The 24,920-nt window shown below is 45.4% G+C and overlaps 1 protein-coding gene across 3 annotated transcripts in view; it reads right to left on the bottom strand.

Annotated features, from left to right (window-relative positions):
- The window catches only part of ROR2 (receptor tyrosine kinase like orphan receptor 2), a 215,444-nt gene extending 200,434 nt beyond the window's left edge, over positions 1–15,010 (bottom strand). For 2 of the 3 annotated variants that reach the window (XR_004526910.2, XM_073805874.1), the window contains exon 1: positions 14,676–15,010. Coding sequence is in view for 2 of the 3 variants with exons in the window: in XM_073805874.1 (XP_073661975.1) it covers positions 14,676–14,763 (88 nt within the window). In the remaining variant the exon portion in view is untranslated. The remainder of the gene's footprint in view (positions 1–14,675) is intronic. The other variant, XM_033857741.2, reaches the window with a different exon arrangement.
- Positions 15,011–24,920: the final 9,910 nt, after the last annotated feature.

Genomic DNA, 24,920 nt, shown 5'->3' with positions numbered 1-24,920 from the left:
TGACAGGAGTGTCCGTTAGCAGTGGAACATTTTTATCAAATAAATTCCAATGCAGATGCTCCGAAAAGAAGATCAATAGAAAGCCGTACTTGATTAGCACGCAGGTACGTGCAGATGTGTATGTATGAGTCAGCTCAGCCTGCCTTAACAAAGCACCACAGGCTAGGGGGCTTAAACTACAGACATTCATCTTCCCACAGTTCTGGAGGCTGGAAGTCTAAGATCAAGGTGCGGGTAGGGTTGTTTCTCCTGAGGGCTCTCTCCTTGGCTTGCAGACAGCCACCTTCTGCCTGTGTCCTCACATGGTCTTCCCTCTGTGTACGTAGGGCTGTGTCCAAATTTCCTCTTTTTATAAGGATACCAGTCATATTGGATTAGGGCCCACCCTAATGACCTCAATTTAACTTGGTTACCTCTGTAAAGACCCTATCTCCAAATAAGGTCACATTCTGAAGTACTGGGGGTTAGGACTCCAACACTGTATCTTTTGGGGGAAAACACTATTCAACCTGTAACTGTATAATATTCTCTTTATAATACAGTCATTAAGTGAAAGCAACGAACTTCATCTTAATAGCCATAAAAACTTGAAACTGTACATTTTGAAAGACAGCTCCAATCATATTTCTACCTCAACGTCCTTTTATATTTCTTGTGTTTTGCTTTAGTTTCAGAATATCAAGAAAATTCTGACTCTTGTGGGCATTTACACAAAGGAAAAGTATTTCAGCAGCGCTCGGAGCAAACTCAGGATTCTAGGCTTAAACAGAGACGGCTGCTCCTATCTGCACCAAAACAAGCGACCCAAAGATGCCCACTGACACACCACGGGGCTGGTATGAAGCGACCTTAGGGGTATTCTTCATGACAGCTCTAAAACCGTTAAATATGTTCAGGATGGAATTTGGATCAAATATTTGTAAAGCCAAGAGAATCTGACAACTCAGAGAACTAACTGACGTGAGTTTCCTGCATCCCCAAACTTCCATTTCTTTACCCGCTCATAGAACACCCCAAAGATCAACATGCACCCCTGAAGAGCTTATGAATTACCTACGAACTTCCACAATGTCCTCAACAAACTGACTTTCCATGTTTTCCCTTCACCTTCCCCTCTGGCCAGAGCTGGACAAGAACTTTTCACAAAGCAAAGGGAAAGATGATGGGAGGGAGGAGGTCATTGTGTAACAGTTCCTGCTAATGTATGTTAATGTGTAGACATAAATGTCATCCCCCAGGAGCTAAAAGACAGGATCCAGTAAAGTAATCCCTAGCACAGGAGATATGATGGAATCAAAGATCCTGAAGATTCCTATGTCTTCCCATCTCTCCCAGGGTAACCACTGTTGTCAGTCTGACGTGTAGATTGGAGACCTTATTCTAGAGACCGTTATATCCGCAGAAATGGGGGAGGGAGGTGGGATTTTTAGATCAATCCCATGCAGCACATATCCCTGTGCAACTTGATTTTCTCCTTATCCAGAATCTTGCTTTGAACTCTCCCTCCGTTGACATCCACAGATTTCCATCTTCATTTTAGCCGCTGTACAATAATCCACAATTGAGACATGGTGCCGGTTCGATTATTTGGCTCCCATTAAAAGGCATGTTGATATTTCCAACTTTCACTATTAGAAATGGTGGAGCTGTGAACAGGATGCCTCTCAGGCATGCATGTATTTTTTTAGAGCAGACCACAGAATATGTGTATTTTAAATGTCACACAGCCCTCAAAGTGGTAGCTTACACACCACTGTGCCACCCACCCTCCCCGCATCATTACTAACCTGCTACTTAATACCCACTTCTGACTTCAGGCAAAGCTCAGTCAGAAGAACATTGGGATAACTGCCTCATAATTTGCATTTTCTTGAATCCTAAGGCCAAACTCTTAAGTTTTGGGCTGTTTGTATTTGTTTTTCTGCAAACTGCCTGCTGTACTCTGTGTCCCTCTTTTAACTGGAACATTTACTTTCTTTATTTATGACTTCTTTATGTATTCTGGATACAGACCCCCTCATCTGTCCTATAATTGTCTTCATTCCTTGATGAAACTCTGTCTGGCCTGAAAGGCACATGGAACCTGCCCTGCCCCATCCCTGGATGAGGTCTGACACCATTTCCCATAAAATTATAACTATTTGAGTCTTTCTCTTAAGAGAATATGCTCAACTCTATTGTTGATTCCACTGGCTACAGTCATACATTTGTATCAATTAACATGATTTTAGTCCTTTATTTTGAAATAATTTCAAATTTACCTAAAAGTTGGAAGATTCATACATGAAACTGCTCCATACTCATTACCCAGATTCACGTATTTTTCACATTTCACCCATATACTTCACTTTTCTGTCTCCATAGTCACACTGTTTTTTTATTCTGAACTGTCTGAGAGTAGGTTGCAGACATCATGCTTTTTACCCCTTAACACTGAGTACATACTTCCTAAGACCAAAGATGTCCTCTTACGGTATCTCTGTAAATTGACAAACTCAGGAAAGTGAACTTTGACAACACTTTTAAATACTTTACCTCCATATTCCAATTTCATCAGAGGTTCCAATGATGTGCACATCAGTTTTCACTCTAACCCAGTCCTGTCCAGAATCACACTCTGCATTTACTTGTCTCCTCCTGTCGTCTCCTTTAAGCTGGACCTGTTTCTTGGCTGTTTTTTTCCCTTCACGACACTGAGGTTTTCTACTACAGGCCAGTTGTTTAATAAAATGCCCCTCCATTTGGGCTTGCTGGGGTTTTTTTTTTTTTTTTTTTTTTTAGGAAGGATTGGTTTTTCTTGCCTGTAGAGTTAACTTTTCTTTCTTTTTTTTTGATGTTGGGGGTAGGAGTTTATTAATTAATTTATTTATTTTTGCTGTGTTGCGTTGTCGTTTCTGTGTGAGGGCTTTATCTAGTTGTGGCAAGCGGGGGCCACTCTTCATCGTGGTGCGCGGGCCTCTCACTATCGCCGCCTCTCTTGTTGCGGAGCACAAGCTCCAGACGCGCAGGCTCAGCGGCCATGGCTCACGGGCCTAGTTACTCCGCGGCATGTGGGATCCTCCCAGACCAGGGCTCGAACCCGTGTCCCCTGCATTAGCAGGCAGATTCTCAACCACTGCGCCACCAGGGAAGCCCGGGCTTGCTGGTTTTTGTCACCATGAGACTCAGGTTCTGCATCCCCAGCTGGAATGCAGGCTAATCAATGCCCTTGTTGGAAGGACTATGTCCACCTGCCCACAGTGGTGATGTAAGCCTTGGTCACAGAGTTAGATGACGTCTGCTTTCTCCAGTCTGTAGCTGCTAATTGTCCCCTTGCAAATAAAGGCTCTGTGGGGAAATACTCTGAGCCATGGACATTCCCTGCTCCCCATCAAACATGGCCCCATTTAATTGCATTCAACATTCATCGCCCAAATGAATTTGCACAATTATTGCTGCAAATCATAATTTTTTAAAGTCACCTCAATTTTATTAGCCTGCATTTTACTGTATGGAAGTACCCTCTGTTCCCTCTCTATTCTGTTCATTTATGTAATGTAGTGGGTTAAATAGTGTCCCCCAAAATTCATATCCATCCAAAACTTCAAATGTGACCTTATTTGAAAATAGTTTTTGCAGAAGTAATGAGTTAAGGATCTCAAGATGAAATCATCCTGGATTTAAAGTGGGCCTAAATCCAATAACTGCTGTCCCTTATAAGAAGAGGAATGGACACAGAGAGACATCTAGGAAAGAAGGGCATGTGAAGATGGTGTAGAGATTGGAGTGATGCTGCCACAGCCAAGGGACAATGGGAGCCACCAGGAACTGAAAGAGGGAAAAAAGTATTCTCCCTCAGGGCCTTCGGAGGGAGCATGGACTGCTGACACCTTGATTTTGGACTTGCAGGCTCCAAAACTGTGAGAAAAACAATTTTTGTTGTTTTAAGTCACCCAGTTTGTAGTACTTTATTACAGCGGCCCTAGGAAAATAATGCATGTATTTAACTATATAGTTGTCTCTCAGTATCTGTGGGGGATTGTTCCAGGGCCACCCCACTACCCCCAACCCCCTGCAAATACCAAAATCCAAGGATGCTCAAGTCCTTTATACAAAATGGCAGTAGGATTTGCATATTACCTACACACACATCCTCCCGTATACTTTACATCATGTCTAGATGACTTATAACAACTGATACAATGCAGATGTTATGTAAAAGGCTGTAAATACAATGTAAATGCTATGTAAATAGTTGCCAGTGTGCAGAAAATGCAGGTTCTGCTTTTTGGAACTTTCTAGAATTTTTTAAATATTTTTGATCCATGGTTGGTTGAATTCGAGGATGCAGAATCCACAGATACAGAGGGGCAATTGTACTTATTTACTTATCGGTGTTGAATCATAGATTCCTATTTTGTTCCACGTATAATCCATGCTTGTCCTTATTTATTTGACACTTAACCTGTTGGAGATTTGACCGCTGGAACGCCTCCAAGCTGGCAACTGTACATTTGATATGTTCCCATTGTTTCTGTTCACTTTCTATCATAAGATTACGCTCCTGGCTCATCTTATATTTTTACCTATCCTGGCCCTATCTTCCTTTCAGCACGTGGGATCTTCATTGAGGCGTACAGGCTTCTCTCTAGCTGTGGCGTGCGGGTTTTCTCTTCTCTAGTTGTGGCACAGGCTCCAGAGCACATAGGCTCTGTAGTCTGTGGCACACGGGCTCTCTAGTTGACGTGTGCGAGCTCAGTAGTTGTGGTAAGCATGCTTAGTTGCCCCGCAGCATGTGGGATATTAGTTCCCCGACCAGGGATGGAGCCCGTGTCCCCTGCATTGAAAGGTGGATTTTTTACCACTGGACCACCAGGGAAGTCCCTGCTTTATTATTTCAAGAAAGGTAAAAATGCAACTGAAATGCAAAAAAAGATTTGTGAAGTGTATGGAGAAGGTGCTGTGACTGATCGAATGTGTCAAAAGTGGTTTGCGAAGTTTCGTGCTGCAGATTTCTCGCTGGACAATGCTCCACGGTCAACTGGACCAGCTGAAGTTGATGGTGACCAAATCGAGACATAAACTGAGAACAATGAATGTTATACCACTCGGGAAATAGCCAACATACTCAAAATATCCAAATCCGGCATTGAAAATCATTTGCACCAGCTTGGTTATGTGAATCACTTTGATGTTTGTGTTCCACATAAGTTAAGTGAAAAAAACCTTCTTGACCGTATTTCCCCATGCGATTCTCTACTTAAACGTAATGAAAATGTTCTGTTTTTGAAACAAATTGTGACAGGCGATGAAAAGTACATACTGTACAACAACATGGAACAGAAGAGATCATGAGGCAAGAGAAATGAACCACCACCAACCACACCAAAGGCCAGTCTTCATCCAAAGAAGGTGATGTTGTGTTTCTGGTGGGATTGGAAGGGAGTCCTCTATTATGAGCTCCTTCCGGAAAACCAAACGATTAATTCCAACAAGTACTGCTCCCAATCAGACCAACTGAAAGTGGCACTCCACGAAAAGCATCCAGAATTAGTCAAAAAAAAAAAAAAATTTTCCATCAGGATAATGTAAGACCCCATGTTTCTTTGATGACCAGGCAAAAACTGTTACAGCTTGGCTGGAAGTTTTGATTCATCTGCTGTATTCATCAGACATTGCACCTTTGGATTTCCATTTATTTCAGTCTTTACAAAGTTCTCTTAATGGAAAAAATTTCAATTCCCTGGAAGGCTGTAAAAGGTACCTGGAACAGTTCTTTGCTCAAAAAGATAAAAAGTTTTGGGAAGATGGAATTATGCAGTTGCCTGAAAAATGGCAGATGGTAGTGGAACAAAAGGGTGAATGTGCTGTTCAATAAAGTTCTTGGTGAAAATGAAAAATGTGTCCTTTATTTTTACTTAAAAAACCGAAGGCACTTCTTGGCCCACCCAACAGGTTTCTTTTATAGTTGGACTTACTTGTTTGTATTCAGCTTTAGTTTCCTGCCATTTTCAGTGATTTAATTTTATTTTTTGAACATGTAGAACATTAACATGTTCATACAAAAATATGTCAGAATGAACTAAGAATGGAAAGAAACTATCTTAACATAGTAAGGGCCATATATGATAAGCCTACAGCTAACTTCATACTCAATGGTGAAAAACTGAAAGCTTTTTCTCTAAGATCAGGAACAAGACAAGGATGTCTGCTTTCACCACTTCTATTAAATATAATATTGGAAGTTCTAGATAGAGCAATTAGACAAAAATTTAAAAAGAAATAAAGGCATCCAAAGTTGGAAAGAAAGAAGTAAAATTATCTCTGTTCACAGATGGCATGATCCTACATACAGATACACAAAAATTCTATTTGAGCTAATTTGAGCTAATTAAACTATTTAAACTAATTTAAGCTAATTAAACTATTTAAACTAATCTATTTGAACTAATTAAACTAATTTGCAGGATACAAAATCAACAGGCAAAAATCAGCTGCACTATTATACACTAAAAAAAATCAATCCAAAAATGAAATTAAGAAAGCATTTCCATCCACAAAGCATCAAAAAGAATAAAATACTAAGAATAAATTCAATCAAGTGGATAAAAGACTTGTACACTGAAAAATTGTTGAGAGAAATTAAAGAACATCTAAATAAAAGGAAAGACAGCCTGTGTTTGTGGACTAGAAGACTTGTTAAGAGGTCCGTACTATCCAAAGCAATGTACAGATTCAGTGCAATCTTTATCAAAATCCCAGTGACGCTTTTTGTAGAAATAGAAAATCTATCCTAAAATTCATATGGAATTTCAAGGGATCCCAAATAGCCAAAACAGTCTAGAAAAAGAAAACGAAGTTGGAACACTCATACTTCCTGATCTCAAAAAACAAAGTTGGAACACTCATACTTCCTGATCTCAAAACATACTACAAAGCTGCAATAATCAAAACACTGGCTTAAGAGCAGACACATAGACCAATGGAATAGAGAGCCCAGAAATAAACTCTACATATGTAGCAAATGACAAGGATGCCAAGACTATTCAATGAATAAAGAACAAACTTTTCAACAAAGGGTGCTGGGAAAACTGTATGTCTACATTCAAAATAATGAAGCTGGACCCTTACCTTACACCATCTATAAAAATTAACTCCAAATGGATCAAGGACCTAAAAAAAGCTAAAACTAAAAACTTTCAGAAAAAAAGCATAGTGGAAAAGCTTCATGACATTGACCTTAGCAATGATTTCCTGGATATGACACCAAAACCACAGGTAAAACCAAAAAAAAAAAAGAAAACATAAATTGATTCATTAAAATTAAAAACTTTTGTGCATCAAAAGACATTATCAACAGAGTGTAAAAGCAACCCACAGAATGGAAGAAAATATGTGTAAATCATATATCTGATAAGGAGTTAATATCTAGAACACATAGAACTCCTACAACTCAACCAAGACAACCCAAACAATATGATTAAAAAATGAGCAAAGGATTTGAACAGACATATCCAAAGAAGATATACAAATGGCCATGAAATGTATACAAATGACATGAAAAAATGCTCAACGTCACTAATCATTAGAAAAATGCAAATCAAAACCACAATGAGATTAAAACCACTTCACACTCATTTTGATGACTGTTATCAATAAAACAGAAAATAACAAATGTTGACAGTATGGCGGTTACCCAAAAAGTTAAACATAGAACGACCATATGATCCAGCAATTCCACTTCTGGGTGTACATCCAAAAGAACTGAAAGCAAGGACTTGAACAGATATCTGTGTACCATGTTCATAACAGCACTATTCACAAGAGCCAAAAGGAGGAAACAACCCAAATGTCAACTGAAAGACAGAAAAAGCTGAAAAACAGAATGTGGTACATGCATGGTATGTATACACACACACACACGTGTGTGTATAATGGAGTATTATTCAGCCTTAAAAAAGTAGTAACACATGTTACAATACAGATGAACCTTGAAAAGACTATGTTAAGTGAAAGAAGACAGTTACAAAAGGACAAATAATATAATTCCATTTATTTGAGATACTATAATAGTCAAATTCATAGAGATGGAAAGTAGAATGGTGACTGCCAGGGCTGGAAGAGGGAATGGGGAGTTGTTGTTGAATGGGGGCAGAGTTTCAGTCTGGGGAATGAAAACAGTTCTGGAGATGGATGGTAGCAACGGTGGCACAACAGTGTGAAGATACTTAATGCTAGTGAACTGTACACTTAAAAATGGCTTAAAAGGTCTCTTTTATGCATATTTTCCCTTAATTAAGAAAAGATCTGAGGTGTCACTTTATGGTTTCCCCTTTCCGTGTTTCTTTTTGCAAAATAAGCAGATGCACAACCAGCCAGTCCCTCCACTCCTGCCCTCCCTCCACATCTCATGTTCACTTAAGACAGAGCCCCCCCTTGTCACCACTCTTCCTGTAGACTTTAAGCTCCTCTAGAAACGTATCCAATGTTATACAAAGACTATGGTGACCTGGGAGTTATTTCACTGTTGGGAGGAAAATTCCCAATTTCCATATGTTATTTCCAAATGTTCTATAAGAGTTGAAAACATAAAATAACGTCCTACAAAAGGACAGCAAGGTGGACACTTAACTGAATATGACCCAGAGGTTGTGCCTAAAAGCATTCTCAGCCTGTGACCCCTCACTCCCTTCCTACACCCGTCTTGCCATTCATTTGTGGGCTGCTCCCTATTTTAGATGGAACTCTTAAGTCCTCACTCAATTCCTCATCATCCCACAAATCCTACTCATTCTCCTTCCCAATGCCCATTGTCTTCCAGGAGCCAAAATGTTGTGTGCATCCCTGCTCCAGACCCCTAAGGAATGACTGAACTTTCCCTTCTGCATCAGTTTTCTCCCAGGATGCTCCTCCCAGGAATTCCTGGGAATTCCCCCAACAAATCCAAGACCAAGCCCCTTGATTCTTCATGCACCTCCTTTCTTGGGTGCAACCACTACCCTCTTAGCTTTCCCACCCCCACCCCCGGCTGCTGCCAAATTATCCTCCAAAAACGTGGCTGCAGCTCGCCATGCCTTGCCCTGCTTATCGCATCACATCCTGCATTTGCCTGGGAGCTAAGATCCTCAGACTCTTGACTCCACACGATTTCCCCTTCTCTGTGGACGGTGCTCTGGCTGCTCTTGGTTCCTACTGCCTCTTCCCACATCTGCCCTCCTCTCTCAGCCCTTTCCGGTCTGCAAACACATTCCACAAACACATTCCACCACATCCCACATGGCGGGTTACCAGAGGTAAAGGAGAAGATCTTGCGAGGGTTGGCCGCTAACAGGCGTTATCACAGATATGCTTGCTCCAGGAAGTCTTTGGCAAATCATATCTGATGCATGTAAGACTCAGTTCAGATTGGACTGTGAATTCGTCCATAAGTATGGCCTCAGATGTCATCTCCCCATTCCCTCTTCCTCCCCTACTGTGATTTCGTTCCCCACGTGGGAAACTGCTTTTGCATGCCCCCAATGTGCCAGGCACGGGGCAGGTTTCCTTCGCCTTTCTTGTGCTGGGATTCTTTTGAATCTGCACTTTAAACCTTCTTCCAGTGACATTTGTTTCCTTTCACCACTTGAAGATCTCCCATTTCGTCAGACAGCCTAATCTGAGGAAACAGTCGTCACTATCACCATTGCATGTGCTTTTTTAATGGCACTGAAGCCATGGTGTGCCCTCTCCCAAACACGCGAACACATACGTGAGTGTGCACACACGTGTTCACATAATCTCGTTTAGCCCCTCACATGCAAATTCTTTAAAGCTAACATTTCCCTCATATCAGCACTGTGCAGTATGCAAGCATATACGCTAAGGTTTTACTGCCTTGGTCATCATTACACCTCTGCTAAGCCCCTCTTGGGGCAGGGCCCTCTAGTTCCACCGATTAGAGTCAATCCATTTCATTTTTGCCTTCAAATCTCCCACAGTCAACAAACAGAACTCTTAAGCAAACAAGGCGAAGCTCCTCTTTGGCTCTGGACTCCACAACACTGTTCCTGAAGCAACAGTGACCAACACACAGACCCTGGACAAACAGGAGAGTGGCCCACAGAGCTTCCTGCAATGCTGGAAATGTCCTCTACGTACCTGGGCCATCTGAGCCGCCGCCATACGCGGCCACTGAAATGCAGCTGGTGCGGTGGAGGAAATGAATCTTTCGGTTCAGTTCAGTTTAATTAATTTTAACCTAGATAGCTGCATGTGCCTAGCGGCTACTATACTCCACAGCACAAGTCTACCATGAGGATTTCTGTCATTTAAGTGCGCGCTGGGTTAACTAGCCCTCCAGGAGGGCACTGGGTGTGTGGAAACTATTAGGCTGGCAGCTTTGGGGACTTGGGGAAAACCCTCCCCCACTCCAGGAGGATTTGAAGAAGCAGCCACATTCTCCCCGGATAACATCTCAAAAGTGACAGAGTGCTTACTGAAGCTCATTCCAGTGACAATTAAAGACACACACACACCACATCCCACTGGAACTTAAGACTTTCTGGAGGACAAGCCACTTAGTCTAATTAGGCTAAATTTTTCTGTAATTATTTCCTTCCCTTTGGCTTTTGATTTTTTTTTTTTTTTTTTTTGGTTCTTTCAGAGATAGAACTTGAGGGAAAAAAAAAAAAAACCCAGAAATCCCCAAAATAACACAAACCACACCGACGCAATTCCTTATTTTTGAAAAGCCTTCCTAATGTTCAACAATTCCTTGGCCACTCTGCTAATATGATTTTAAACAGATCACACCCCAGACGTATTTTAGACAACAGCACATGCAAGCAGAGCTGTCCCACCCTCATTTCCAACTTGGCAAGCTCCTCGGCAAAACCAAATAAATACATACTAGAAAAAGGAGGCTGGTACAAACCCCAGCCAGTTGCAGCCATAATTAGTGAGCCAGAGCTACTCTTGTTGCTTAGATTTTTACTTCAAAACTCAAGAAGCCCGCACTACCCACCGAACTCCTAGTGTTTCTGTTACAGTGATGCAGTCCAACAATACAAAACCAAAGAACCCAGAGTCACTGAGAAGCGATGTTTTCAAAACCAGTCCTTTCAGCCCAACTGTCCTTTCACGAAACTACTATTGGCCATGGAAAATCCAGACTTAACCGGTAACGCTTCCTCTGCAAAGCAAATCCCCCCTGGTTACTCTGCTTTTGACACCTTCCACGTATGGTATTCATGGAGTCCACCTGGCAGTCACCACAGGTCCCCAAAGAAGAAAATATCTTAATGACAACTTTCTTCACCATGAACAGAAATATGTCACAGCCCATAGGGAGCTCCCCGTAGGGCACAGCAGGGTAAACCCAAAGGTCCGCAGCCCAGCCCTTCTCCAGGTGGTAAGCACAGGATGCTGCCGGTTCCCCTCCAGGTTCCCAGGGAATGGACGAGATAAACACCAAAAGGCCCCTGACATCAACGAGCATTTTAGAAGATGGGTTCAGATAACAGTAGCCCACTTTCTTTTCCCTGACAACTTGGAATTGTATAATTACAGCTCTCCCTGGGAAAAGAGTTACAGAGTACACAAATTTCCTACACTTTTTAATCAGAGTAGTCAAGAGTTCTGCAGATTAGGGAGGCCAAGGCTTTCACACCCAGTTTCCATTTCAATGATAATGATAACTTTCCACATCCTGGCCTCCCGTGGAATGCATTTTAAAGGAGCGCCACTTCTCTGGCTGAAACCTTGCTGTAGAAATCCCCCTTTAGGGGATTAATCTTCCCTACCTGTCAGACGGGCTGTTCCCCTACTCCGGCATTTCTATCCCATTGATCTCAGAAAAAGATTCCAAAGGATAGGCATTAAACCCAAACTCTGCCAGGCTTAAATGTCTCAGAGGTTAAACCGAGGCTAAAGAGACAAAACGTTCTCAGGGAACAAGTAATTCACTACAAATCACACCATAACAGAGACTGACATACAAACAATAATTACGGCGGTATTTTGACCAAACAATACAAAAACGGTTTAGCAATAATAATACAAATGTTATTTCACATTGCCTCGTAAATCTGCAGATCACTCACCAAAAACTACTCTTGGTAAACGCACCATTTTAAACCCATGTTGCTTTTCTGCTTGCAAAATATTAAGCAGATTTCTTGTTAAGTTTTCTAACTATGACTTGCTTTACTAATCAAGAGTTCAGCCTCACTGACTAGAGCCCCTCGGTCACCTAACGCCATTTTTATAAACAGTTTAGCACAGCAGCTCACAGGAACGTTACACAGGGTCAGTGGTGGTCATTTTCTCCAGATGGCATTTTTATCAAGTAGACGTGAGGGTTAAACTTGCTCTCACTGTTAAACATTGAAAATTTTCAAATGTGTGATTCTTCTTTGCTTAGTACACAGCCATAATAAGAAAAACATGCTTCCTTACTATAGAGTATATAAAAACTTTTCTTTTTCCATAAAGTCTTCTTATTCAAGATGTTTTCATTTACTTACTTCCAAATGGATCACTATCATTATTTATTACCACCATCACTCCAGGGATCTGGGCCAGAAGTAAACACTGCACTGTCAAAATTGGGGTGGGGGACCCCAAAACTCCCAGCCTAACCTACTCAGGCGGGGCACACGGTCCCAAATCAGGTATTTGTCTCGTTAAGGAACAGAGTCTTCTATAAAAATGTAGAACTTATAAATCCTTTTAGAATAACTTTTCCATGTTTTTACATAGTAACTTATGTTTTGTGTATAAAATACACTCAAATTACAGGGATTCTTCTTTACAGCAGAAAAGATGCCAAACACTCGAATCTCCTGTAATCATAAAATTGTATTCATAGTTTTGAATATGATCATATTCTTTGAATTTCCAGCTAGCCTAGCATTCCAGAAGGAAAAGAATTATAAACAGCTTCCCTACTCCCTCCCCTATAGAGATTACTATTATTTTACTGGAAAAAGAAAATTACCTCCACACAGGGTTCAAAAATTAATGAAAATGATATTGGATGGCTTCGTTCCTCAGAGATTTCTTAAACTCGACTGTAAACGACGGCAATGTTTAAACTACTCTGCTGTTTTAAAATGCGAGCAGTCTTTCCAGTCTTCTTACAACCTTTATTTAAGCAACAGACCCATCACCTTTTCTCACATCACCCACCTCCAACTCTTCCCTGACAAATGCAACTTAAACCGCCGCCAGGCATAAGTTTACAAGGTAGGCTTTTGCAGGGCAATTAACCCCCACGAGGCCACCACGCAAACGCTGTGCAAAAGCACGTCGAGTCGCCAGGATAAGCCCCCTCTTTCCCCTCCCACAGCGCAGCAAATGCATCCCCAGACTCGAAAGGCGAGAGGGATTCTAGCGGGGTGAGGGGTTCAGAAACCCACAGGGATGTTGTTAAAACCCCAAAGACTGACTTAGAAGGTCTGGTTTACCTACCATTGCACATTGCACCCTGAGCGGCTTATGCTTTAAGGAGCAGCGACATAAATGCAAACCCCCTTCCCAAATCAAGTAACAAGGGATGTGTGACGTAATCGGCCCTTGCTTAAACCCAAACGCCCCCCAGGAAAGGCTGCCCAGCATTCCTAAATCTGAGGACTGGTCCCTGGAGCGCGCAGCTGGCAGCAGGATACGAGAAGAGCTGAGCCCCCTTCTCGCGCCTGTTGCCTAACTCTCACCTTCCTACAGAAATGGAGCGGGGGGTGGGGGGGAGGAAGCAATGCGTGGAGTGGAGACACTGAGACCCACTCACGTGTAAGGGGAGGCTCACGGATTTCTGGGACGTGAGGCGAACCCCCTCAGCCTCCAAACCTGGAGGCCCCGCCGCCTTCCCCCGCCGCGGCAGGGTGCGGGAATCTGGCGAGGGGTGCAGGCCAGGGGTGCCCCGGGGATCGGGACGGCTTGGCCCCCTAGGCCGGTCCCCCCAGGTTCCCCCAGAACCTGGCGGCAGCTCTTGGGCGCCCCGGGGTCCACGCCGCCCAAGATCGCTCGACCCTCGAGGAAAACGCAACCCGGGAGCCGGGCCCGCCCCTCCAGCCTGCCCGAAGGAGGCCAGGTCCCCATCAGCCGAAAGGCCGCCCGGGGACCCCAGGCACAGGAAATGCCGCTTCGGCCACCTCCCGGCGGTGGGGGAGGGGGTGAGGGGCCAACAAAAGGGAAGCCAAATCCCCTTTCAACCAAGCGGCGGGGATAGGGAGCCCCCTTCCCCGAGCCTTGTCCCACCGCGGCGCCCGCCCTGGGGAGACCTCGGCGCAGAGGGGGGCGCCGCGGGCCAGGAGCCCTGGAAGGGAACCTCGGGGAGCAGGGCCGAGTCAAGGTGCTGAGAACCTCGGACACGTCTGCGGACCCGGGGCCCGGCCGCATTCACACTCACGACCCTCATAAACCCCCGGCTAGGGGCTCCCCGCGGGCGCCGGCGCCGCCCGCCCCGGCCTCTGGAAACACTTAGCCGTCCCCAGAGCGCGCCTTATTAAAAGCAGCCTCGCGCGGCGGGACGCGGGCAGGGGAACGGGGCCGAGGCGGGTGCGGAGGGGCCCAGTCAGGCGCCCCTCTCTCGGGAGCAGCGGCGCCGGCGCGGCGGCCAGGGCAGAATCACGAAGGAAGGGAAACACGCACGAGCCGCGAGCCCCGTACTCGCGCACGGAGGAGGTGCGCCAAGGCAGGCGCGGACCGGCTGGTCCTACCTGAGGTCCCGGACACGCAGAGCAGGAGAGCGGCGGCCGCCCAGACGGATGGGACGCACAGCAACGGCAGCGCCAAGCCCCGGGCCATGCCGCGGGCCGTAGGGGCCGGGGCGCTGGGACCGGCGCGGCGCGGGGTCCGGGCGCCACCACCCCTGTCGGCCGCGCGTCCGCTGCCCTTTCTCCTGGGCACTTTGCGAGTTGGTCCCTTTCGAGCAACTCGTGGTCCTCCTCCTCTCCCGGCCGGGATGCGCCTCTCGGCTCCGGCCGCCTGGACAAGCGCGGGGGGCGGGCGCGGGCGAGCAGGGAGGCAGGGTCCCAGGCTCGCCCGCCCCGATGGGCAGAGCGAGGTCGGCGCCGGCGCCCCCTGCCGGAGGGACACGCCTGCGGCGGGCGGGGCGCGCGGGCAGCTGGGGGCCGGGACCGGGGGCAGCAGCTCAGTCCCCGGACGTGCCTCCCGCTCCCTCCCTCGGGCCTGCTCCTCGGGACGCTTGGCCCCAAAGGTGGAGCCTTGGGGGCGTACAGCCAAACCTCGGGGTGGGCTCCCCTCGCCGAAGAGACGCCCGGGGCAGTTGGCACCCATCTTTAGGGGGCGGGACCCCCGGGGGCCTGGTCATAAATCTGTAACTCAGGACGACTCTGCGCCCCGCCAGCCTACACTGGGGCAAACCAAAGAGCCACCCAGTCCCAGAAACTGGCGGCGCGGGAGGAAGAGAAGCAGAACGTTCAAGGAAAGAAACAGGCCGCGTCCCCGCCGGGGACTCCCGGCCCCTCCTCGCCACGCTGCGCCCGGTGGGGACAACTTCGTCCCTCCAAAATGCTCAGAAACTGCTAAGAGTAGAGCTGCGTGGAGGGAGCTCTCGGGAGTGCGATGCTATCTGAAGCCACCGCGGCTTTGGGTTTACTGTTAAAAGCAAATTGTGTAATTTTACCCATTAAAGGCCACTATTTGTTCTCTGCAGAGCCTCAGAACATGCAGAAGTAATTTGCTTCACTTGTAAAAGACATTTTGAACGCAATTCAAATAGCATATTTTCTTGCTTATTCTTGGTTTTGCTTAACACATGCAAAGGTCTGGAATTGGAAGGCCTGACCCTCCTGTTTGTAACTTAGGAATTTTCTTTGTTTTTGCTCTCTTGGAGGAAGGATTCGGAACCTCCAGGGGCTCAGTTGTTTGTTTTGTGCGATTTATCTTTTAACTGATTATCGAACAGTTTGTTTGGCGCTTTTGCTCAAACACCATTTCCTGCGAGTTGGCGTGAATTCGGGAGAGACCCGGCCTTGGGTGCCAGGCCCGCAGACCCCTGAGCTCGGCCCCCTGGAAATGCCCTTCCACCGCCTCACACATGGCAGGAAATAAAAGTCCTCTTGCTGTGGTCTGCTGACAACGTGACTGAGCCAGCCCCGCCCGTTACGCCTATTCAAATTATTTAGGCCTGTCTGTCTCTGCCGAATCTATTTGGGGGAATATCCCACACAGTTCTCGTTCCTAAAGCAGACGAAGGACTCTAACTCTGACTGGCCAGGGGCGGCCAGGGATCCAAGGCAGAATGGGAGAAGATGGTAAAATCATTATCCAGCTGCAGCGGCCCGCAGACAGCTGCTCCTCCGGCCACCACTGTTGCGGGTCTGAACCGCGGGCCGCTCTCCCCGGTGTTCTGTGAGGACTGCCAGGTGTTTATCTTTGGGTGTTTCCTCCCTTTTCTTCCCCTGGGGGCCCTCAAGGATGCTTTTAGAGTAAATAAGGCTTTAAGAGTTGGTCTTGAAGCATGAGTTCCAGACTCGTCCATTCTGGATTTAATGAAAAACAGACAGAGAGGGCAGAGAAAGGTCCTATGAGCCTTGCCTTCAAAAACCGGTTAATCAGCAAAGCTTTGTCCTTTTCATGGACCTGCACCCCTTTTGCTTTCCACTGCATATGCTTGAGGTTGTCCTTCCAGAACCATTGGGTGAGCAGCTCTGCCACATTCTGGGTGTGAACTTTGGGGAAATGACCTAATCATGCTTCAGCCCCCCATCTGTCTGCAATTTTCACATGACTGGGCTCCCCACCTGACCCAACAGTTTAAACAGTGACATGTATTTTTGCTGACGGTTTCTTGGGTGGGGTCAGAAATGGGGGTTATATCACACATAATTTCTTAAATCTTTTTAAAAATCATCTTTTCAGGATTTCTCTTTCCCCAAAGTATCCCTACCTATAACTCTGACCTGCTCTCCCCAACCTCCCCCCTCACTCCCTCCTTTCTCCCCTTTCTACAGGTTCAGAACTGAGGGATAAACGTAATAAGTTTACACCTATAAATGGGTAGGGTTGAAATACGCATTTTCTAAATAGTTGGCAGAATGTGGCTTAGATCCCAAGCCAGATTGGGCCTACTTATTCCCTCCCACATGTATTAGCTATTGATTGCTGCATTACAAGTCACCCTCAAACCTAACAGCTTAAAACAGTACACACTTATTATTTCACATACTTTCCATAGGTCAAGAATTCAGGAGAGGCTTAGCTAGGCCTGGTTCAGGATCTGCAATGAGGCTGCAGTCGGATGTCAGCCAGGGCTGCATCATCCGAAGGCTTCACTGGGGCAGGAAGGTCTTCACAAGGTGGCTTGCTCACATGCCTGGCAAGTTAATGCAGGGTGTGGGCAGGAAGCCTCTGTTCCTGGCCACACAGACCTCTCCCCAGGGCTCCTTGAGCATCCTCACAACATGGCGCCTGACTTCCCCCAGAGTGAGAGCCAGGTGGCAGCAGCAGAGTCTTTTATAACTCAGCCTTGGAAGTCATGTGCAGTCATTTCCACAGTATCTTGTTGGTTTTGCAGGCCAGACCCCTTTGTTGTAGGAGGAAACTATATGGAGGCATGTATACCAGGAAACTGATTATCACATCAAGTACCTTGAACACAGCCATGCTGTCCCCAGGACAGGCAGTAGGCAACAGGGAGAGGAAATGATCGTGGTGTGAGCCAGCAAGAGTAACAGGAAGAAGTCAGGCACCCTTTGAAGAGCATGAGCAAGGAATCTGTTCAAATTATTTAGGCCTGTCTTTATGCAGATATCTGGGGGAAAGCATTCCAGGTGCAGAAATGGGCCAGTGTGAAGGCTTCAAGACCAAGGGGTCCTGGGGTATCTGAAGAACAGTCTATTGACCATTTGTATACCTTCTTTTGTGAAATGTCTGCTTAAATCTTTTGCTCATCTTTTAACTTCTTATTTTTGAGTTTTAAGTGTTTTTTTAATATGTTCTGGATATAAGCCCATTTCAGGAAGATAAAGATTTGGACATAGATAATATTTTCTCCCAGCCTCTGATGTGTCTTTTAATGTTTTTTACAATGTCTTTTCATAAGCAGCAGTTTCTCATTTTGATGAAATTCAATTTAATCAATTCTTTGCTTTTATGGGTAGTGCTTTTTGAGTCTCAGTAGATGCTAGCTCCAACCAAAACAATCAGTGAGAATCTGGAGTGTTTGAGCATACCAAACTTTACTGCCCTAATGTGAAAAGTTGATAACTACAGTTCACAGCCTTCCGCCCACTGGGCTTTTGTGGGGGGCACATGCAAACTAGTGCAGTGAAATTGTCACTTGCTCATTTTTCTTTTCACTTGGGAAATTCTCAACCGAATTGTACACGTCTCTGACAGCAGCATGTGATACAAAAATTAAGTACAAAACAGGATAAATAACAAAACTTGTAAAACAAGATGGTTCCATTTCCTCACTCCACACTGAGTCCACACAAACAGCTCAGCCATGGTCAGCTGGGACCCCTAGACTATGAAACCCAATGGACATCTTTGTTTCTCTCTTTCTCAGCCTCTCTGCAGCACTTTATCCTGGACCACTCCTTCTGGAAAACACATGTTTCCCCTTGGCTTTATGACACCAAGCTCTCCTGGTTCCACTGCTACTTCTTTAGGCTTTCCTCCTGTTCTCCTTTGTTACTCAACCTCTCCACTTGGCAGTTATGCTGGGCACGGTCCTAGACCATACTCTCTTCTCACTCCACACTCCCAAATGAGAAATCTCTTCCAAGCTCATGGCTTCAGCTGCCACCTATATGCCTGGCAACTCCGAAATGTACACATTCAACCTGAACTATTCCCCTGACCTCCAGACCTACGTTTTCAACCGTCTCCTTGGCATTTCCACTTGGCTGTCCCAGTGGCACCTCAAACTAAAGTTATCCAACTTGAACTTGTGATCTACGTCCCCCAAACCCTGAACTCTGCCTCAAACCTAGTCTTTTTCCTAAATTTCCTCCCTCATGCAAAGGTATCCATGTATCTCTATAAGATAAAAACCTAGGCCCTGTCCTTGACACCTCCCTACATCCACCCCATTGCTACATCCTATTGGTTTTACCTTCTGGATGCCTTCTGTCTGCTGTCCTCCATCACCATTGCCATCACCATAATTCAAGATAATAACATCTTTACCTTGATAAGAGCCTCCATACCAGTCTCCCCATTTCTACTATCACCCAGCTTCAGTATGCTTTCCACACATGTATATGAAAAGATCTTTCAAACTCAAGTCTAACCAAGTTGCTGCCCAATAGCTTGCTACTGCTCTTAAGTCAAAGACTGAAACCTTTACGTTACGTAAAGGACCTGACCCCACACAAATGCCCAGCCTCATTCTGCACCATGCTATCTTTGCTCTTACTTTCCAGCCATTTTGGTCTCTCATTTCCTCAAAAACACAGAAAGCATCAGGCTCCCTTCCACATGGGGACTTTCCACGAGCTGTTCTTTCTGCTTGGAACATGCTCTCCCTGACTTCCTTCCCTTAGGTAGCATTTACTCCTCCCTCAGCTGTCACTTCCTCAGGGACACCCCTTCTATCACCATCATCTCACGATGGATCAAGGCTCTATGTAGACAGAGTACCTAGGACCCCACCTGCAGGCACACATCACAGTTATAATCTTACCCATATGATGCAAGCTGACATGATTAGGTCGATTTTTCCTATTGATCTGAACCTCCATAAGGAACAGGCTGGTGTATTTTCACCAATGCCTGAGATGTGATAGCAGCGTATACGGGAGGGAGGGAGAGAGGGAACGAAGGAAGGAGGAAGCAAGGCAGAAAAACCCTGATGTGTTGAACGCTGATTTAACAATAAATTCTTTCATTTACCAGCCTACTGCCTTTCTCTCTAATGTGTAGCAAATCTTTATAAAATTAATGCTAGCAGTTTTGCCATTTCACACTTAAAATGACTGAATAATTTTTTTATGGATCTATCCCAAAAGTACACATCCCTCCCAAACTATAGTGGTTTTATAAAGTATATTTTATCTCAAACCATTTATGTCTACGTACAGCTTACGTAGGCTTTTTTGTTCCCAAAAGCTCAGATTCAGGTACGATGAAACAAAGATTCCAGTTTCCACCACTAACTACAAGCTTTAGAAGTTCTAAATCTTGACCACAATCATTAAAACAAAGAAACTTTATCTTAAATTTCCAATCTTTATGTCAAGAAATGGGGGCAGCAGAAAGAGACTGACAGGAATTAATCTCTTCCTTTATAGTTTATCATTTTGCATGGCAGTGACTCCCGCCTGGCAGGGGGTCATCTCAAGAAGGCCCACTACTGGTTGAAGCTCAAGCCTTTATCTCCTTAATCATGCTGAGAAGGTTTTTCTTCCCAGGATAGCAACTTCATGGTGTCTTTCCAACACCAATTCTTCAATGATCCAGAGAGCAACTGGGAATCCCATGATTTGACTCTATTCTGACACTCACTACCAGAAGTTAGCATCAGACCACACAGGTTAGGGACCCAGTCCCATAAGAAACCCTCACGTCAGATACCCGTCTCAGGTATTGGGTGCTCAAGATACCTACTCTTCTGCCAACTTGCTTACAATGCGGGGAGGTTCCCACAACGCCCTCCTCAGGTTTAATAATTTGCCAGAATGGCTCACAGAACTCAGGAAAGCACTTTAATTAATATTTCCAGTTTATTATAAAGCATACAACTCAGGAACAGCCAGATGGAAGAGATGCATAGGGCAAGGTATAACGGGGGTTGCGTGGCGCTTCCATGCCCTCCCTCGGGGCACCACCCTCCCAGCACCTCCACGTATTCACTAACTTGGAAGTTTTCCAAGCCCTTTCATGGTGGGGGGGGGGTTTATGCATGTTTCATTACATAGGCACGATTGACTAAATCATTGGCCACTGGTGATTGAACTCCACATCCAGCCCCTCTTCCCTCTGTAGACGTCGGGTTGGGAGGCAGGTGGGGGCTGGGAGTGGGTGACTAATCACGGCTTGGTTGGTCTTTCTGGTGACCAGCCCCCATCCCAAAGCTCTCTAGACCCCTCCGAGAGTCAGTCACCTCATTAACATAAATTCAGGTATGGTTGGAGGGGTTCGTTGTGAATAACAAAAGACACTTCTGTCACTCAGATTTCAAGGGATCTAGGAGCTCTGTGCCAGGAACCAGAGACAAAGGTTATACCACATTATACCAAATTATACCATACGTGTGGTTAGAATATTTTTCCTAACAGGGCAATTAAAAATAATAGTCCATTCTTTTTTTGAAAAGAAAAGTCAGTAAAACCAAGAAGTATTTAAATCATCATGGTCACAACAATAGGATTATTGGATGAAAGTACTAATATTGCTAATGTTCTTGTTCAACAATATTCCATGGCTAAAATATCTTCCAAATCCCCTTTAAAAATAATTTATTTCTCAGTCTTAAAAGCAAATGTAGAGGGCTTCCCTGGTGGCGCAGTGGTTGAGAGTCCGCCTGCCGATGTAGGGGACACGGGTTCGTGCCCCTGTCCGGGAAGATCCCACATGCCGTGGAGTGGCTGGGCCCGTGAGCTATGGCCGCTGAGCCTGCGCGTCCAGAGCCTGTGCTCCACAACAGGAGAGGCTGCAACAGTGAGAGGCCCGCGTACCACAAAAAAAAAAAGCAAATGTAGAATCTCTATCCCTTATGAGCCAACAGTTATTAGTCTTATTGTCTGTGCTTATATATCCAGCTCCTCTCCTATGTAACAGAGTCTCTGGAATACATAGAAAATTGTCCTGATTCCACTAGTTCAAGCTTCTGGAAGCCTAAGACCTACATTCAGCTGTCTTACATTCAGCCCATTGGTTTTGGTGTATGTTATGGGTTGAATTGTGTCCCCTAAAAGATGGTGAAGTACTAATTCCAGCCACTAGTACCTGTGACTGTGATCTTACTTAGAAATAGGATCTTTTCAGATGATCAAGTTAAGAAGAGGTCATCAGTGTGGACCCTAATACAGTATGACAGTGTCCTTCTAAAAAGGGGAAATTTGGACAGAGGGCCAGACATGTAGAGAGGGAAGACATACTGGGGAGATTGGAGTTATGTTGCCACAGCCAAGGAAGCTGGAGTGAGGCCTTCAGAGGGATCCTGGTCTGGCTGACACCTTGATCTTAGACTTGGGCCTCCAGAACTATGAGACGATAACTTCTTGTTTAAACCACCCTGTCCTGGTGGTTTGTTACAACAGTCCCAGGACGCTAATATAATGTAATAAATGGGTGCAGCCCAGAGGTAGTCCTTTCAAATTACTTACTATTAATTATAAAAGTATTAAACATAACACAAGATTGTCCAATATAAAAGTATCTAAACTAGATGAAATACACACACACACACACACACACACACACACACACACACATTTCCTGTGTTAGACGAAGAAGACCACAGTGCCTTCTCCTCCATGAGGGAGTGAGTGCTAGTTCAGTGATTGCTTCATCCATGTGGATGATCTTGCTTTCTGGGAGGCGGGGAGGAGAACCAGAACTGGATCCACTCCAAGGGCTGTCATCAGAGCGAGATTCAGAGCTTCCGGGAAAGACTTGATCTTCCAACTTTAGGCGAGTAGAGTAGCAGCGTGCAGCCCCTTGGAGGGAGCAGTGTTTTCATACTTAGGAAATCCTGGTACTCTGGTGCTAGATGTGATGGGTGCTCTGCAACCCCTCCCACAAGGTGTTACAGGTCTAACAGAGATGCAAATGAAACCACCCTGGTACTTCAGTGCTGAAAGATGTGGTGGCTGTCTCTGGGATTAGGCAGTCCTCAAATGTGAGCTGATGGGGTGCTGTGGCTGGAACAGGAGCTGAGGGTCATAATTCCCTCACAGTTCAGAAGACCAACAGCAGGATGATGTATACAGTGTGCAGTCTCTCATCATCCCAGAATGGCACACAGCCATTCTCCTTTTTTTTTTTTTTTTTTTTTTTTGCGGTACGCGGGCCTCTCACTGTTGTGGCCTCTCCCGTTGCGGAGCACAGGCTCCGGACGCCCAGGCTCAGCGGCCATGGTTCACGGTCCCAGCCGCTCCACGGCATATGGGATCTTCCCGGACCGGGGCACGAACCCGCGTCCCCTGCATTGGCAGGCAGACTCTCAACCACTGCGCCACCAGGGAAGCCCCATTCTCCTTTTTCACTGAGACTTTGGGAGGGCATCAGTGATACCCACCTGAATGTATGACAATGGGGCTCTTGTGGACATGACAGTGGCCTTGCCAAGGCAGCAAGACAAATACCTTGTCTGTCAGCTGGAGTTACATACCAATGTCAATAGTACCTGGAAACCCTGGGAAGTTGAGGCAGAGAATCGCCTTAGGAGGGTAATTGTGAGAGAAGTACTGCAGACAATCCTGATGGTCTCTCCTATAACAGGCAGTTAACAGAAAAGTCAACATAAATGGCCAGTACACAAAGAAAAACAAACATTTTTTTAACATCTTTATTGGGGTATAATTGCTTTACAATGGTGTGTTAGTTTCTGCTTTATAACAAAGTGAATCAGTTATACATATACATATGTTCCCATATCTCTTGTGTCTCCCTCCCTCCCACCCTCTCTATCCCACCCCTCCAGGCGGTCACAAAGCACCGAGCTGATCTCCCTGTGCTATGTGGCTGCTTCCCACTAGCTATCTACCTTACGTTTGGTAGTGTATATATGTCCATGCCTCTCTCTCGCTTTGTCACAGCTCACCCTTCCCCCTCCCCATATCCTCAAGTCCGTTCTCTAGTAGTTCTGTGTCTTTATTCCTGTCTTACCCCTAGGTTCTTCATGACATAAAGAAAAACATTTAACTGACTAATAATCAGAGAAATGCAAAATGAAGTAAAATCTCATTTTTTTTTTCCTGCGGTACGCGGGCGTCTCACTGTTGTGGCCTCTCCCTCCGCGGAGCACAGGCTCCGGACACGCAGGCCCAGCGGCCACAGTTCACGGGCCCAGCCGCTCTGCGCCATGCGGGATCTTCCCAGACCGGGACACAAACCCGCGTCCCCTGCATCGGCAGGCGGACTCCCAGCCACTGCGCCACCAGGGAAGCCCTAAAATCTCATTTTTGATCTGGCAAGCACTTTAGGAGAAAATGATACTCCCAATCATGGTGGTATTCAGCCATTTTGAAGGTTAACTCAGCAGGATTTATTAAAATTTGATGTGTGTGCCTTATGACCTAGCCATTTAGTTCTCTGTATACAGAGTTAAGGAGGGGAGTTGTACTGTTTATTACAGAATTTCACTTATCTCTTGCCACATAGATAGCTTAAACACTTAATAGCTTAAAACACTTAATAAACCCCAACACTTAATAGCTTAAAGCAGCAATTCATGATTAGCCCTCAAGGTTCTATGGGTCTGACTGAGCTCAGCTGGATGATTTTCCATTGGGGTGTAGGACACTGAAGGCTCAACTGGATTAAACATCCAAGGTGGCTTCTTCACTTACATGTCTGGCACCTTTGTGTTCTTCCACTTGGCCTCTGTCTCCAGGGGAAGTGTGGGGTATGTCCTTCTCCAAGGCCTCTGTAAGATGGCCTCTCTCTGTTCAGAAGGGTATTGGACTTCTTACACTGAGGCCAGCTCCAAAGACCACAGAAGTGAAAGCTGCCAGTCTTTCCTAAGGCTTAATCCTAGAGCTATTACAGCACCAATTCCCCTGCATTCTATTGGGTACAGTACGTCACAATGTCAGAGTCAGTGTGGGAGGGGACTTTGTAAGGACATGAAAACCTGGAGGTGTACTTTATTGAGAGCCATCTTTGGAGACTAAGCACTAATACCTATAGCATTATTTGTTATAGCAAAAAATCAGAAATCACCTAAATATCTATAAATAGGGAAATGTCTAAATGAACATATACATATGTATATTTACCACAATATTGACCTGCAGTTTAACACAATGAGATAGAGTTACATATAC

This window comes from Tursiops truncatus, chromosome 6 (assembly GCF_011762595.2).
Source record: "Tursiops truncatus isolate mTurTru1 chromosome 6, mTurTru1.mat.Y, whole genome shotgun sequence".
NCBI lineage: Eukaryota > Metazoa > Chordata > Mammalia > Artiodactyla > Delphinidae > Tursiops > Tursiops truncatus.
The sequence above is the reverse complement of the archived record's forward strand: the minus strand, read 5'-3'. Positions and strand labels throughout refer to the sequence as shown.